At 40.2% G+C, this 16,298-nt stretch overlaps 1 protein-coding gene across 2 annotated transcripts in view; it reads right to left on the reverse strand.

The window, feature by feature from the left end:
• Positions 1-16,298, reverse strand: part of CD34 (CD34 molecule) — a 127,551-nt gene that overhangs the window by 31,022 nt on the left and 80,231 nt on the right. The window contains exon 1 of one of the 2 annotated variants that reach the window (XM_053393442.1): positions 7,967-8,156. The exons of the other annotated variant lie outside the window; for it this stretch is intronic. Within the exon in view, the coding sequence (XP_053249417.1) occupies positions 7,967-8,042 (76 nt within the window). The 5' untranslated portion in view covers positions 8,043-8,156. Of the gene's footprint in view, positions 1-7,966; positions 8,157-16,298 lie in introns of those variants that run through there. 2 annotated transcript variants of the gene reach the window in all.

Genomic DNA, 16,298 nt, shown 5'->3' on the forward strand with positions numbered 1-16,298 from the left:
TTCACACTATGAAACTTCAAATTGTTCTGTATCGTTAGAGCCCAAAGGATCCTTAACAGCGCACATGGGCATGGAACTTGCCTCAGTTGTCACAATTTTATGCACAGCTTGTTTTCATTAGTTTTGGAAACTCTGTATGAATTTATTAGTACCGAGAGTTTGCACTGCATTGCTGAAGCCAAGTGGACACAATAAACATAAAACCACTGGTGTTTGAAGCAGCTACATGTTACAGTTTGCATTAAAGAAAAAACCCTTTGTTTATATCAACTAGTTGTTGGAGAGGAATGACATTTTGCCAAGTTTAATATTATTTGCATTCTGCAAACTTTAGTAAAATATCATTTGCTCCAAGTATTGGTCCCCTTTGGCTTTCCAAAGACAATTAACTGAGAACTATTTGTCCCAAATCAAATCAAATAGTCCCCAAGCAACATAAACACATCTTTAAAATGATTTGTCCTCACACAGTCAAACGGAAGTTCTACATCATTACCTACGCTACTCAAATATCTGTCTCCACAGAAACAAATGGAAGGACCTTAACCTTTATTGGGTGAAACTGTGTAAGCTGTGAGGCTAACAAAGGGAGTTTGTATATTTAGCTTCCTCTGTATAATCAATCGTGAGCACACTATTTTTCATACTCCCTGAGAGTGTAATGTAACAGGTAATTCTAGACATGCCTGCTCAGAGGTAAGATCCACTGAGTGCTGCAGGTCTTATTCCCAGTTAAGTAGGTGTAGAATTACAGCTTTAATTGATGTTGTAATTTAAATAAAAAGAGCAAACTTTACCAAAAGACTATAATGCACCCATAAATATACTCTTCCATCACAATGTTCACGGCAAATACACCATGGGACTTCTGAATAATACTGATATACATTACAACAGCCTTCACAAACCTGGTGCCCTCCAGATGTTTTTGGACTACAATTCCCATCAGCTGTTGCCCATGCTGGATGAGGATGATGGGAGTTGTAGCCCCAAATATCCAGAGGGCACCAAGTTGGCAAAGGCTACCTTACTGGGCTGTTGTTAGGATTGTTGAGATAATTATAACATTGAACACCAAAAAAATAACCCCACTATAGAAATGATAAATTTCATTACTACTGTTGTTAACCATCCTGTTCTTTAAACTACGCACTCTGCCTAGCAATGTTGGTTTTTAAAATAAGAAATAATACTGCTTAATGAGCTTTTCATAACGTCATTCATCCTCTTCATATTGCTACCACACTGTTCAGACAGGGCCAGTGTATTTTGGATATTGCTCCCCCACTCAGCGCACCAGTATAAGATGTACAGGTTGGTTGCTGAATCTCTCTCTCTCTCTCTCTCTCTCTCTCTCTCTCTCTCTCTCTCTCTCTCTCTCCCTCCCTTCCTCCCTCCCTATCACACCCACACCCACACCCCCTTGTTGGCTTTCCACATGTGTTATTCTGATTCAAGCACAGAAACCTGTTAACAATTGTTAAGTAAATATTGCTTTATTAATTGGCTACCACATCTTAGGTGTTCCCATCGCCACTGTTTTTGGCTATAGAAAAATTATAGCCCAGGCACATATATAGGCAACTCTCCTTACATGGTAGCCATTTAGGAAACTGCCCTGTCAGGAAGAAGAGGAAAAGAAATAGCAAGGGAAACTATCACCACAGATGTCTCCACCTGCTGTTGCTCCAGCAGCTGGAATGGGGTTCCTCATGCACACAGCAGGCATCTCTCTCTCTCTCTCTCTCTCTCTCTCTCTCTCTCTCTCTGTGAAAGTTGTCTGCCTCCTCTCACACCTGACTTTTGTTTCTGCTGTAGATGTCAGGAAGGAATCTAAGTACCGGTAAGTTTAAGAGAATTTGAATAACGTACATTTGTCAAAGAGCAGAATTTGAAGGGAAAGGGAGGCACAAGTGCTCATGGAGAGAAATGACATTTGTTGTTGTTGTTTAATTATGACCTCCTTGGTCCGGTCAAAACTTCCATACCCAGTATCTATAATATGAGTTATTTTGGGGTAGTGACAAATAAGATGGGTGATGAAATTGGTGTAAGCTGCCCAGCAGGGCCAGCTCCCAAGATTGGGTGCCTGTTGCAGAGCAATAAATGGCACCCTTCCCTTCCCACCAAATTAAGATACACAGTACCCAAGGCCATTCAAGTTGTTTTAGCATCTGAGGTAAAAAGTACCACAAGCACATCTTCTTCCTCCTTGGTAGTAAAAATGCAATAATAATAATTTAAATAACTAACAACTTGCTGCCTTTTCGTGACATCCAAAATCTGCTGTTTGAGGCAACTGTCATGCTCTGGCTAATGGTAGGGCCACCCCTGCTGCCCAGAGCCCATGAAACAGCATGTGATCTGTGTAAATGTATTCACCAATAAAGGCATACTGTCATACTAAATCCATGGTGAAGATATAAGGCATTCATATGAACTTTCAGGTTTCATGCCATAAAGTTCAAAATGTACATTGTTTTGTAATGGCAAATAAGCTGCTTGATTGTTGTTGTTGTTGTTGTTGTTTAGTCGTTTAGTCGTGTCCGACTCTTTGTGACCCCATGGAGCAGAGCACGCCAGGCACTCCTGTCTTCCACTGCCTCCCGCACTTTGGTCAGACTCATGTTTGTAGCTTCGAAGACACTATCCAACCATCTCATCCTCTGTCATCCCCTTCTCCTTGTGACCTCCATCTTTCCCAACATCAGGGTCTTTTCCAGGGAGTCTTCTCTTCTCATGAGGTGGCCAAAGTATTGAAGCTGCTTGATATACTGCTTTAAATAAATTACATACATGCACAAAGGGGGGGGGGATAAATATGGTTTACTGTCTCACAGTCTCTAGTGCATGGATATACTTTTGGGAATTACACTTGTATCTGATGATACATGGGGAAATATGAGTAATATTATAAACATGTATGTCTCTGAGAGAGATTCCATAGACTTTTGAATCAATTTCCGAGACATGCTGAACACAAGTCTTTGCTCAGGAACACTTTGCTCAGTTAAGTCTCACATAATGATTATATGTGTCTTCTCAGATCTTCCAGATGGTGAACTTGCAACTTTAAAAAGCAACATGAAAAGCAGCTGCAGCCCTCTTAAATGGTATGTCCACTTGTCTGATTGCCCAATTATAACTGGATATTATAATGATAGATTGAATGAGATTAAAAATGAAAATGGGTGGTAGTGGTAAGCAAAAGAATATCATATTGATCCCATAGCATGCTAGAAGTGATAATGCTCAGATCCAGAATTTCATATCTTGGATGAAATGGGAAATAACTGAAACTGAGAGGCCAGGATTACGAATTCCATCAGCATTTATATTTTATTCTTCCAGCAGTTATAATGAGCACCACCTTTGGGGACTCTGAGCTACATTACTCTTGAATCTCTAGCTTTGCTCCTCTCCTGCCATGTGGCAGGAATTCAAAGGGTGGAGTCCCTTTCCCTCTGGAAATATCTGATAAAATTCTATGCTTTCCCCCTCCTGAACCCTTTTTCCTATTCCATATGGCCCAGACAGGATTTGGGTGTGGGCTTTTGCAGTCACGAACAATGCCAAAAAAGGGCGAAGAGAATGTGGGAAGGAGAGAGGATGACAGCTTAAGCCATTACATCATTGCAAGCATGCTCACCTAATCAACACTCAGACAAAACTGATAAAAAGAGATTTTTGCTTGGCTGCTAGCCTGCTATTTCAATATCTTATTCTTCAGACAATGGATTAAATTATATGAATATCTGGGTTCTATAATCTTTGTAAACTTTGAAGCCTGACTGAAATAATTTGAATGTAATTGCTTGAATATTTCACTTCAGCTCAGGTAATTTGTCTTTTAGTTGTTTATTAACTATTTGAATTTAAATCTGTAATGATTAATCACATTATGAATTTTCTCTTCTAGACTGCACTTAAGTCTAACTGAATGAGTACACCATCTCATAGGTACACATTTCAAATAAAATTAATTTGTAAATGTCAAAATGAAATTTAGCATCCAAACTGTATAATTATTAATTTGTAGGGAATGTCAGGTTCAGGCTACTTGAATATTCCATTACTCATGCCAAAGGAAACTTTTCTTGAACCATTAATTTAATATTTAAGCATCTTTTATGAGGCCAAAAGCAACATCAAAAACATTATCTTGACATGAAAAGCAGAAGGTGGCTTGTATATTGATATAGTTTTCTAAATAACATAATTAACAGTCAGCTGTGATTGCAACATTCTTATTTAAAACAGATTGACCACAAACATGGTGGTCATCAGGACTGAAATCTGGAATGTCAGATACACTTCAAGGGGTAAAGCTTCCTACATAGCATGGACAGACAACATGGCACCCTCCAGATGTTGTTAGATACCCTGCAGGATGGCTAATAGTCAGGGATGATGGGAGTTGGAGTTCAATAATATAAGGAGGGCACTGTGTTACTACTCCTGTATATAAAAATCACACTTGCAAATCATATTTAGACATGGTTGAGATTGCCACATATGACATGGTAGTAGTTTTCTCAGTAGCGGCACCCACCCTGTGGAACACCATCCGATCAGATGTCAAGGAAATAAACAACTATCTGACTTTTAGAAGACATCTGAAGGCATCCCTGTTTAGGGATGTTTTATTGTATTTTTAATATTTTGTTGGAAGCCGCCCGGAGTGGCTGGGAAAACCCAGGCAGATGAGCGGGGTATAAATAATTGTTGTTGTTACATGCTTTTTGCAATATTGAAGTTGTTTCCATGTAGGAGTTTTCTCTTGCTTCAGACATTATGTAGTGGTAAACATATATTTGTTTCTTAGCATACACACATGGAGGGGGGGCTATAGGCAATCCTAGCTCCCTAGTAGCATATAATAGGCATGTTTATAAAAATATGTTTGTTGCATTCACACATTACATTTTAACATGTGCACATAAAACAGTGTAACTTTGTTAACAGTGTGTGTAAACTATGAAATCATAGTGAAAATCAAGTTAAATAAATAAGCAAATAAAGTTACAATAAGATGCTCTCAGAACATAAGCCATCTTTTTGGTAATTGGGAAAACTGACCTTATTTTCATGTAAATCAGTGGGAGTTGAGAAACTAGCATCTCACAATAGATGTCTTGCAGAACCTTGCAGGATCAGATCAATGTATCACTTGATGCCTCTGAATGTCATCACGTGTACTACTATCTATGCAGAACAAAAACCCTAAAAGCTGCTTCACAATCGTGTAGGCTATGGTTACATTTCTGTTTGCTGTGGTAAACATGTAATGTGTGAAAGGGAGTTATGTATGACCTAAGAGCTGTGGGCATGCAGAGAACATGTGCTGGAAAAATGTGACTGGCTTAGGTTTACCAGTTCAAGTCTACAGTGCGTTTGGATGTGTACAATTCATTTTTGCACTTAATATTTTTACCCACACATACCTCAAGGTAGCCTGGGAAAACACAACTGATGCTGAAAATTAGGAACAGGAAGTAGACATAAAAGTGGTTGACCTTTGTACCAAGAAAATGACATACTATCCAACATGCAAACAAAGTGTTGTTTACCTCCTCCCACAGTACTACAATTCCCAGCACCCTTAATAAACTGCAACTACCAGGTTTCTTGTGGGGGTGGGGTGCTTTAAATGTATGTTGTGTACACAGCCAGTGGACCAAGGGGGGGGGACATTTCCTCAACTACCAAGTGCCACCTCACAGTACTGTTACTGTAGGAATGTATCTGTAAATTACGCTTGTTCTTAATGTGTTTAACTAACTTTATTTATTCAATCAATCAATCAATCAATCAATCAATCAATCAATCTGTATACCACCCTAAGTCTGAAGATCTCAGGGCGGTTCACAGTATAAAAATACAAAATAAAAACAATTACATCTCCAGAGAAATGCATGGTTTTAGCTGATAGTCTTCTGAACCATATTCAGTTTGATTAGTATAGTTCTGAAAGTTAGTAATAGTGTGCTGAATGTTCTAAGGTGACGGAGATTTTGGCATGGGATTTACTTGCATGCCATGATAGAACACAAATTAAAATACATACCCAATTGTTTTTCATGCTTTAGAGAGGGAAATCCAGCACGTTCACAGCCCAAGATATGGTGACTACTAGCTTTACTTACCAAAACAAAAACCATGTTTCCCTAATAGAAAATGCAAGCTCACTGATGAGGATATATCTAGGCAGCTAAGCAAGCTTCGTATGCTTGCATTCCACCACTGCTTTAACTATGACATAATGCTTTTCATGCATACATTTCTAGGCAATATGCCCAAGAAGATAAAGTATTATTGCAGAAGACGAAGCCAAGACACACAGGCGTAAAATTACCTTGAAAATATTTGCCAAGTGTAGACAGGAGCCAAAAACAGAACCCTATGTGCATCTTCAAAATGCTAATTCATGTGTTGGAAAGCATCTCTAATTGCGATGGAAATCCAGCTCTAGTTGTACATAACTAATGGCCCTGGATGCACCTTCTCATTTACATTAGAAGCCTTTCAATGTAGTATGAATGAGAGTCACAATAGACAGATGCATGCCGATTCCAATCTTTATTCAACATTGGACTTCATTGGTAAATGTGCTTACATGATTTTCTCCCTAGCTGGATCAAGTAATTGTGTGGAGTGAAGCCTACTTTTTAAAGGGAATAGAGTATCATATTGCTTTTTCAATTACTAGATAAAATTAGATAAAATTTCAAAAGGGTTTAATAAAGTTCAACACTGAACTTGCAGATACTGCAGCAGTAGCAATTCCACATGTATTTTTTAAAAAACCTATATCTGGATGTTAGAAAGCCAGCTACAAGACAATTTTCACACACGACACTGAAAAAGCAGACTATATTATATTTATTTGTTTACAAAGTTAATTGCAGCCTCACAAATTAGGCCTTACTTTGCTTTTTCCTTTCAAAATCTTTGAATTTTAAACCTGAATGGTTTAAAACATGAGGGCAATTAATTGCATAGCCACCAAAGTGATGTCCCTGAAACATGCTGTGACCAGCTGCAGACACACATCTCTCCTGCTCACTTGATGTACATGGGCAGCAAATACAACTGCCATATGAACTGTGACTTGGCCAGTAGATGTAAGAAGGAAAAACAAAACTCCGCAAAATAAATAAACAGGCCGTGCCAGCTTCAGAACAGGATAAGCACGATCCTTTGGGGAGTACTAAAAAGTGCAATAAACATTAAAAAGACAGGAATACAGCCCAGTGACTTGTCTACGGAGGGTCTTATGGTCTAGTGGATAAAGAGAAATTAAAGTAGTCTGGCTGCAAAAGTGTGCAAAACACACAGTTGTGCTATACATACACTGTGCAGTACCTTCAAGTTAGAAAATAGCAACATAACATTCCCTAATCATTACTTTTTTAAGTTGTACAAACAAAATGCATAAGCATTCAAAAATAGTAACAGTAATTACCAAAAGTAGTCAGTTGTGCCAACCACTATAGGCTAGCAGGTTTCAAACAGACGCTCTCAGCTAAACAGTCTAGGATATTATGTTTAATAAAAATAATGTATGTTAGTCTCTGGGATACTGAAGCCTTGCTAACAATCACTGGAGATATCTGGTATGGAGAATTGCAAAACCATGAATAAAATGTGTGTATCTGATATCCTTCTGCATGCCACTTCTGCACATGGGCAACTATACAACTATAAAACCTGCAAAAATTCTATATGCCACCAATTAGAGTATTTCAGTTGTGTGCACTATTCCTTTACATGCTATGCATTCTGTTTACCAGTTTGCTTCTAATGTTATTAGCATCTAGCCATCTAACAGATATTACAAGAGATAAACTTCTTTCAGTATTCAGTAACTATGGCACAGGCAGAACAAAATTCATTCTTCATTTTCAGTCTGCAAGTAACACAGCAGTTGTAAGATTGGGTCCCACCCCCCATACCGAATACTCACCCAGCAGGCTCAAAGCACAGAACACTGTCCAGAATAAATGCCTCTCCTTCAGTACTTTAAAACTCCACTGTAACATTATTTCCAACGGTGAACTGTTAAGCAGTGCCTATGAGTAAAAGTGAGGTCAGTACTGTACTGAGTTCGATAGGATTCCCTTCTAAAAGATGTTTCCAAACCTCTGATCTCATAGCTTTATATAGTTCTCACATTTGTTAAACTTCCGCCCAACAATATTACATCAGTTTAACTCTTTCCTGGAAACTGCTTTCTATCACTGTGGACAGGACATTCCCAGAATCTAAAACTGTGTAAAAATGTCACAGAAAGCTTTTTGAAGGTAATCTAACATGAACACTACATAAGTAGAGAATGTAAATACAAATTTCATGTGTTATAACAGCAGCATGGTGCATGTCAGAATTTTAAAAACTGCAAACAGATCACAAATCATTGGAGGGAACTTGGGGAAAACCTTACAAGAATCCAGTTCTGGCTCCTAGTACTACAAAATAAGCAATGGTAGAGTGAAGGAAAAAAACGAATAACTTAATGTGAATTAACATCAAGTTAACCCAGGAGGGGACATTGCCTGTAGCTGGAAACATTCTGAAATGTAAGCAAGCATGATTTTCAAAACCAGTGAAATTAGTCCTTATTTTATTTGGGTGTCACTGCAAGTAACAAGAAGCTTCATGTCACTGGATTTCTCTAAATTAAATGAGATAAATTACACTAAAAACATTTTGCTTGCCCTTCTTTTAATTACTTCACACATACAAGTGTTAACGTTAACTCATACTTGTTTTAAGTTCCATAGGATTCTTCCACACAACAAAGCCACAAGTTCCATAGGATTCTTCCACACAACAAAGCCACAAACTAGAGAGGAAGTGGGTTCACATATGAAGCTGCCTTATACATTGGCACAATTAGCCCAGTATTGCCTCCTATTACTGGCATTAGCTGCCCAAAGTCTGCCTCACAGAGAGGTCTTTGAGATCTCTTGCTATATTTATTTTCACCCAAGATGCTAGGAGTTCAACCAGGAACTTTCTGCATGCAGAGTATATGCTGAAGAAGTGTGCATGCACACGAAAGCTCATACCAATAACAAACTTAGTTGGTCTCTAAGGTACTACTGGGAGGAATTTTTTTATTTTGTTTTGACTATGGCAGACCAACATGGCTACCTACATGTAACTAGAGTATATGCTGGACCACTAAGCTTCAGCCCTATGCTCTGACCTCTATCAATTCAGTAGAAACTCTGATGTGAACCTTCATGCATTCATCTTGCATGTATATGGGCTTGTACACCTGACCAGAACCCTGGAAAAAACAGGGTCCTTGACTATGCAGAGAGTCTAGCTGCATAAAGCTTATGTGCACATAGGCGCTATGCAGAGGTTCTGCTGAATGCACAGAAGTCAGAGGTAGAACCAGAAGAGCTTATATTGCATATGTATTTTCTCTCACCTCTGTGGTCCATCTTCTGTTCCACACTTTATTCTCCCATGCCATCATCATTTTATGTTAGCAGGCTTCATATATTACATTGACATTCAGTGTGGCACTCCCCCTACCCAATAAGTAGCAGCTAATGTTGGAGAGCAGCATCAGAGCAAACTACAGCATTGTAACCATCTAGGCACAGATGGGTTCTGTTAGACAGGGAAAGGGAGGGGGAATCTAGACAAGCAGCCATTTTTGGTAGCAACCGCATGTTAAGTGTAAGACAGGTGGGGAACTTGTAATAATATTGGACTCCCAATTCCCATCAGCCCCAGCTGGCACAGTCAATTATCAGAGATGATGGGAGTTGTAGTCCAGTGACATCTGGAAGGCCAAAGTTTCTGACCTGTGTAACTTCTAGTTTGGCTCTTCCAATACAATGCACCCCCATATCCAGGACACTATCTTCCAGATCAACCCTCCTGCACAAATCACAGCAAATTTTTCCTGGCACAGCACCCAAAAATGAGTGTTGTGGGGTGTTGCACAAGATCGCTGCCCCCCAAAAACGGTTTTTTCAGGGCAGCAATCTTGGGCAGCACCCCAAAGTGTGTGCTTTTGGGTGCCATGCCTGAAAAAAGTGCAGCTCAAAATCATGTAAAATCATGGCAGCCACTTTGACCACCGCCCTTTTGTGAGAAAAAAAATGAGATGTCCCGTTTTTTCTGGGGCAGTTGCCAGGTATGAGGTAGTTCTGATCTTTGCTAAAGGTACATCACTGCTGCCCACTTGCGGAGGAATGGGGACGCGCGCAGGGAGTGCACCATCCCCAGCACCACCAAGGAGCGGGGTACCATCGTGACTGCCCCCCCCCCGGACATGCGCTGTGCACCCCCCCACCGCGCCGGGTGCCATGCCCCCGTGGGCGACGCGCCACACCCCCGGGATGCACTCCAGCCACGCCCCCGCCTGCTCTCCGCCCCCAGTATGATGCCCAGTAAATTGAAAATACACCTGCAAGTCTCAACAATTTCTATGTTACCACAGAGATTCTGATTCTAGCATTTCTGGCCAAATGCAAAAACAAATATTTTATTGGAAGAGCATCTTTCTACTGCTGTTAAGGGTAAAGGACCCCTGGATGGTTAAGTCCAGTCGAATTCAACTATGGGGTGTGGCACTCAACACTGCTTTTAGGCCGAGGGAGCCGGCATTTGTCTGCAGACAAATTTTCCAGGTCACGTGGCCAACATGACTAAACCGCTTCTGGTGCAACGGGACACTGCAACAGAAACCGCAGTGTACGGAAATGCTGTTTACCTTCCCACTGCAGTGGTACCTACTGTGATTATCTACTATCTTCTACTGCTGTAGATTAATGTGAATACCCTTCCCAATCTCTGGGAGGTTTATATTTGAACTTGAGGGTGAGGTGGGATACACAAGTTTAATTTATGTGATTCAAAATTACATGGGGCACTGCAAAAAAATTTTTTTTACAATAAACCATAGTAATAATAATTACATGAACCTGAAAAGTATGAACAGAATTCCCCATACTTAGTAGGCCATCCTATATTTTTCAACCTAGAAATTAATTTTCATAGAGACTCCCTAATGAAAATTAGAACACTTTCCTGCAACTGAGAAAACATCATTATCATGGATATACGGTTATAACCATGAAGATAAACTCACTTATTTTATGGAAACATGATAAGCAAGGAAATTCCTTAGTAGATTATTTTTTAATTTATATTCATTTACTGGCATAATAGCTTTTATTTTTAGCTTAGGACCGGAAACTATCACTGCAGGGGAAACATCTGTTGTTATAATATTTTGTTTCAGTTTATATATATAGAGAGAGAGAGAGAGAAAGAATGATTTATACTCCCTTTTTCTTTTAGCTGGCACAGCTCAGTGACAGGTATAAATATCCCAAATTAAGGAGGACAGAGTGAAAGATAATTAAAAAATAAAAAGTGAAGCTAGTGTCTTCAAGATGGGTTTAAGATGCACACATTTCAAATGCTTGTCAAGTGTGTTAAAAAAATGCCAGGTCTTATCCCAGTTTTTGAAAGAAGAATCATGCTTCATTATTTTATTAAGGTAAGAGAAGAGGGAAAATTGCTACAATTAAACCTCAAGCTCATCAGATATGACAATGATGACTCTAGGTCTCTGTATAATGAAGGAAATTAATGTGGATCAGAAGCAAAATATTCTTGAAATGTTCAGGGTGTTTGATTACTGGGACATTGAGCTGATCTTCCACTTTGGGCTTGTGCCTCTGTCTCATCCCTAAACATAAGTACTCCACTGCATTACTTCATCTACTTTCCTTACCCCTATTTTAGTCATTCACTAAAAGAGAATTGCAGCAAGGATAGATCTAACACAGGTCAGCAACCTAAGGCCCATGGGTCGGTTCCGGCCCATGAGCTTCCTGGAACCGGCCCACGGCTGTTCCATGGATCGGCATGGGGATTTTGTGCCCCCCCCGGTGGTGCTATTTCTTTTCTCACTGCGGGGACTGACTTCCGGGTCGGAAGAGCGCCAGAAATAGCATGTGTGCATGAGCGGGTGCGCACAGGTATGTATGCTCCGGCCCACGAGAGGTCTACGGGGGAGTGGATTGGCCCGGCCTCAAAAAATGTCGCCAACCCCTGATCTAACATATATTTAAGTTGTTCAGTTGTATTCCATGCATAGAAGCAGGGCTTTTTTCAGCTGGAACTCACTGGAACTCAGTTCCGGTACCTCTCAGGTGGGTGCCACTGCCATTATAAGAGAACAGCAAAGATCCCCCGTGTTGCAAACAGAAAAATCTGGCAATCTAAAAGCAACAGACTAATAATTTGATTACAACACTTTATTATAGCTACTAAATTGTATCTTCATTCAGAGTCAAGTGGCATACAGTATATACAAGGTAACACCAAAATAAGTATAAATTCCCAACCTGTGGAGCACCAACTTCTTTCAGTGTGTTCACTGCTAAATATATGAATAAGTTGTGAATATAACCAGGCGAATCCGTGCTGTGGTTGGGACTTTATACTTATTTTGGAAGGCATGTTGCCTCAAACTTGAATCATTCTCTGTTTGTTACACCATTGAAAAAATTCCCTACTTTGGGAAATTCTCTGAAGGGTCACATTAGTTGGTGTTACCTTGTATATATTGTATGCCACTTGACTCTGAATGAAGGTACGATTTAGTAGCTATATAAAGTGTTGTAATCAAATTATTAGTCTGTCGTGTTGCTTTTAGGTTGCCACATTATAAGAGAACAATCAGTTCATGGTGAGTTCTAGCACCTCTTTTTCGATAAAAATAGCACTGTGTAGAAGCTATGCATAAAGGATCCCATAGGACTAGCTGCACTTGGGTGCAAATGTCCAGGGGTTGGGACTAGTTCCTTCCATAATGTCACAGGCAGAACCTGCACCATGGTCCTATTGCTCTCTTCTTCACACATATTTTGTATGCATGGAGATCAACTGAACAGGGTTTTACCTAACCAGTTAAATTCTCATTATAATTGAATGTACTTTTCAAGTAGGTGACATAGGATTACAATCACAAAATCACTGAACTGAAATATATGAAAGCCATGTTAGTCAGCTCCTTGTCCTATGACTCACACCTTCCATTTAGGTTAACACCACACTAATTCACGGACTATCTGTGGTGATAGTTAAACCTTCATCCTCAATGCATTTCCTAAAACCATTAGTCCTTGCACTAGTTTGCTGTGACAGTGAAAGTTAGACAGCTGCCACATAATTTGCACTCCTTGTCTCTGACCCAGATGGGTCAATGTACTGCAGGCAGGCAGTATATTTCCATTTTTTGCATTATTTTGGACAGTTTCTTACTAAGCAATTTTAAAGCCACCTTAACAGTTTTGGTTTTGCTTGTTTGCTTAGAATCATGGAAAGGACCTTAAAACATCATCTACTCCAAATCTCTGCCAATGCAAGAAACCAGATCCCTGCATTGGCTGATACTTAGAAAGCAGAGTTTATTCAAAACCTTGCTTTCTGGTTTCTTTATGGCTCAACAATGTTAGCTTATTTTCAATAACAGCAAATGGATCATTTTTAAATAATTGAATATAGTATACATTAATTGTCCATGTGACAAATTGTGGCAACTCCTCCCCCCCCAATTTTTGCCCCTATGATGAGACAATTAGAATGCATTTTTTTCTCTTATAAAGAATGCTATGATTCTATAACATTCAAGTCCATTTCTGAGAGGAATGTCATGCAGGGTAAACTTCAGGAAGCAGAACCTGTATGACATTTTCATGCTACTTCCCCCTCCCCGCCTGTTTTAATAAATATCCCAGTGTGTTATACAAGCAAGAGTTGATTAATGCAAAGGTTCAGAATCAGGTTTTAGTTAAGGGCTGTGTCCTGGAATGCACAAAGTAATACTAAAGAAAAAAAACAATCTGAGCATGCACAGAGTGGCTTTCTCTGACTGCTGGGTAATCACAATCTATCTCCACACATTCAGGATTAAGGAACAGGAACAGAGTGTTCAGACCAGAAGGGCTTGGGCCCATGAGCATCTTACTTTTCAGAAATTCAGCACTTCAAACAAATAATGCGTAAGGTGGTATTCTGAAGTCTGAGATGGGACCACAGTTCTTCTACAAGGAAGTTTTCACACACACAAAACCCAGATTGTGCAAAAACATGAAGTCATGTTGACTTTTAAGTTCATACATACCAGCAAAATAAAAATATGATATCATCATCACATAACGTATCTCCTTGACAGCCACATCATTAATCCCATTGATTTGGTAAATGTCAAGTGCAGTTTCCTGCAGCTAACACACCCTCTGCTTTGGTACTCACACCAAACTGCTCCTGGAGCTGCCCCACATATTCATTCATTTATATTTGCATGGAACATGTTGACATTACATAGCCAATATTATAAAAACACCCCATGGTGTATACCACCCACATCATAAATTCAAGGCACTGTTTCTGCCCTAAGAATTTAATAGTCTTCCTGTTTTTGTACTTAAAAGCAGGGAGCGGGGGATGAGTAAGCGCATAAGATCCCTCATTCCCACAGCCTCTTAACTTACACAACTAACATGTTAATGATCTCTGGTACATGCCAATTGTAGGTTTGCCCTCCACAGAATTAATTGTCACCCACTCACATCAGGTTTCCCAAATAAAACACAAAGCCAGCTATGGCCCATTAATTTAAGACTCGTCTAGTAGCAAAACACTATAGTTATAGGGGTCAGCCAAGAGGACCATATCTGTGAATCACTGAAAGCCATTTTGGTGTTAATCTATATGCCCTTCCTGTTTGGCTCTGCAGAGCGCTTAGGACAATAAAAACATCACCCTGTGATTGGTGGTTTTTAAGTATTTTCAAACATAAATTTTATTATAGTCTAATACAGTTTTGAAACATAGCTAAATAAGAAAGATAAGGTCTGTTTATAACTATGAAAGCTTCTAGACTACCTAGGAAAATGTCAGATCGTTAAAAACAACAACAACGGGGGCAGGTACAATAAGTGGGCATGGCAAGTGTATGGAACTGGTTTTTTACACAGTCCACACACATCTCTTGTCATCTTCTGTCAAGACAAGCACAAGGTATTCTCACCGTTCAAGAACACATTCCATTCAAAGAGGGCAGAGAGCAGGAAGAGGTGTGGTCTGTGGAGGGATTATATGTCGGATTTCAAGCCAGCAGGTCCAGCATAGTCCAGAGGAATTTGGCCACCCTCCAGGTGCCCGGCTTGAATCCTTATGACCTCCTGTCTGCGACTCCCGGCAAGATCAAGGGAGGTCTCCAATCGGCGATTCTCCTCAACGTGAAGAAGAACACACCACTCCTCCTCCTCCTCCATTCCCGGGGGGGGGGGGGAAGAGACAGACAGAAATGTATTTACATGTCTTTATTCCTGTCTTTCAGCAGTACAGAGAAAACACGTCTGTACCCTCTGATTCCCAACTGCAGAGAGAGAATAAACCCCACCCATGTACTTCCAGTACAGGGTCATGTGCCACTCTGAGCTAACATCCGGCGCTCAGAGCACTGAACTGACTGTCCCTGGTTCCCACGGTACAATCCAATAACATCAGCTTCCTGTTTACCATTCCAGCCATCTGGAGCTCGCTTCTGCATTGCTTCTTTTTCGTAACATCCTCCCCCAAAAGAATCAATGTGTGTTGCAGCAAGCAAAGCGTGATCCAGAGAAGAAAACAAACAGTTGTTATACACATAACACTCCCCTGTTGTTTCAGTTCCACCCTTGGAACTCCCCGCCACTGGTTTCCCCAGTGTACCTCTCTGGTTGTTTGGTTTCCAAGGAATGAGTGCATCTGCATTACCTTGGCTAGCAACTCTCTGTTGTGTCTTTGTCTCTGACTTAGACACAGCTCCAACCTGTCCTTGGTTGTTTACAACAGCAACACATGCAACAGCTAAATTAGCAAACTCTTTTGAGTACCTCTTGGGTGGTTGACCCTTTGTAACTCTCTCAGACCTACGTATGAGGTGCTGATCCTCTCTGCTCACTGGTCCAGTCTCAGGACTCTTTGGAGAACCAGTTCCAATGGTAAACAGCGGTTCATCCTTCAGTTGTGAAGGCCTATCCATTGTGTGAGACTTCCTCTCAATGACTGTGACAACTGAGCTCTCCGAGCTATCAGTGTCATCACTTTCAGTACAGCTGTAATCAGTAAAATCATCATCATCTGAATCGTCCTCAGTGGGAAATGTGTGTGCTATCACTCTCTCCTGTTCAGGAGCACTCTCTAGAAATTTTGTGAGAATCACCTGACCAGATTCAGACAAAATTACTCTGTAGAGACCCTTTTCATAC

Source organism: Podarcis raffonei, chromosome 6, assembly GCF_027172205.1.
Source record: "Podarcis raffonei isolate rPodRaf1 chromosome 6, rPodRaf1.pri, whole genome shotgun sequence".
Taxonomy (NCBI): Eukaryota; Metazoa; Chordata; class Lepidosauria; order Squamata; family Lacertidae; genus Podarcis; species Podarcis raffonei.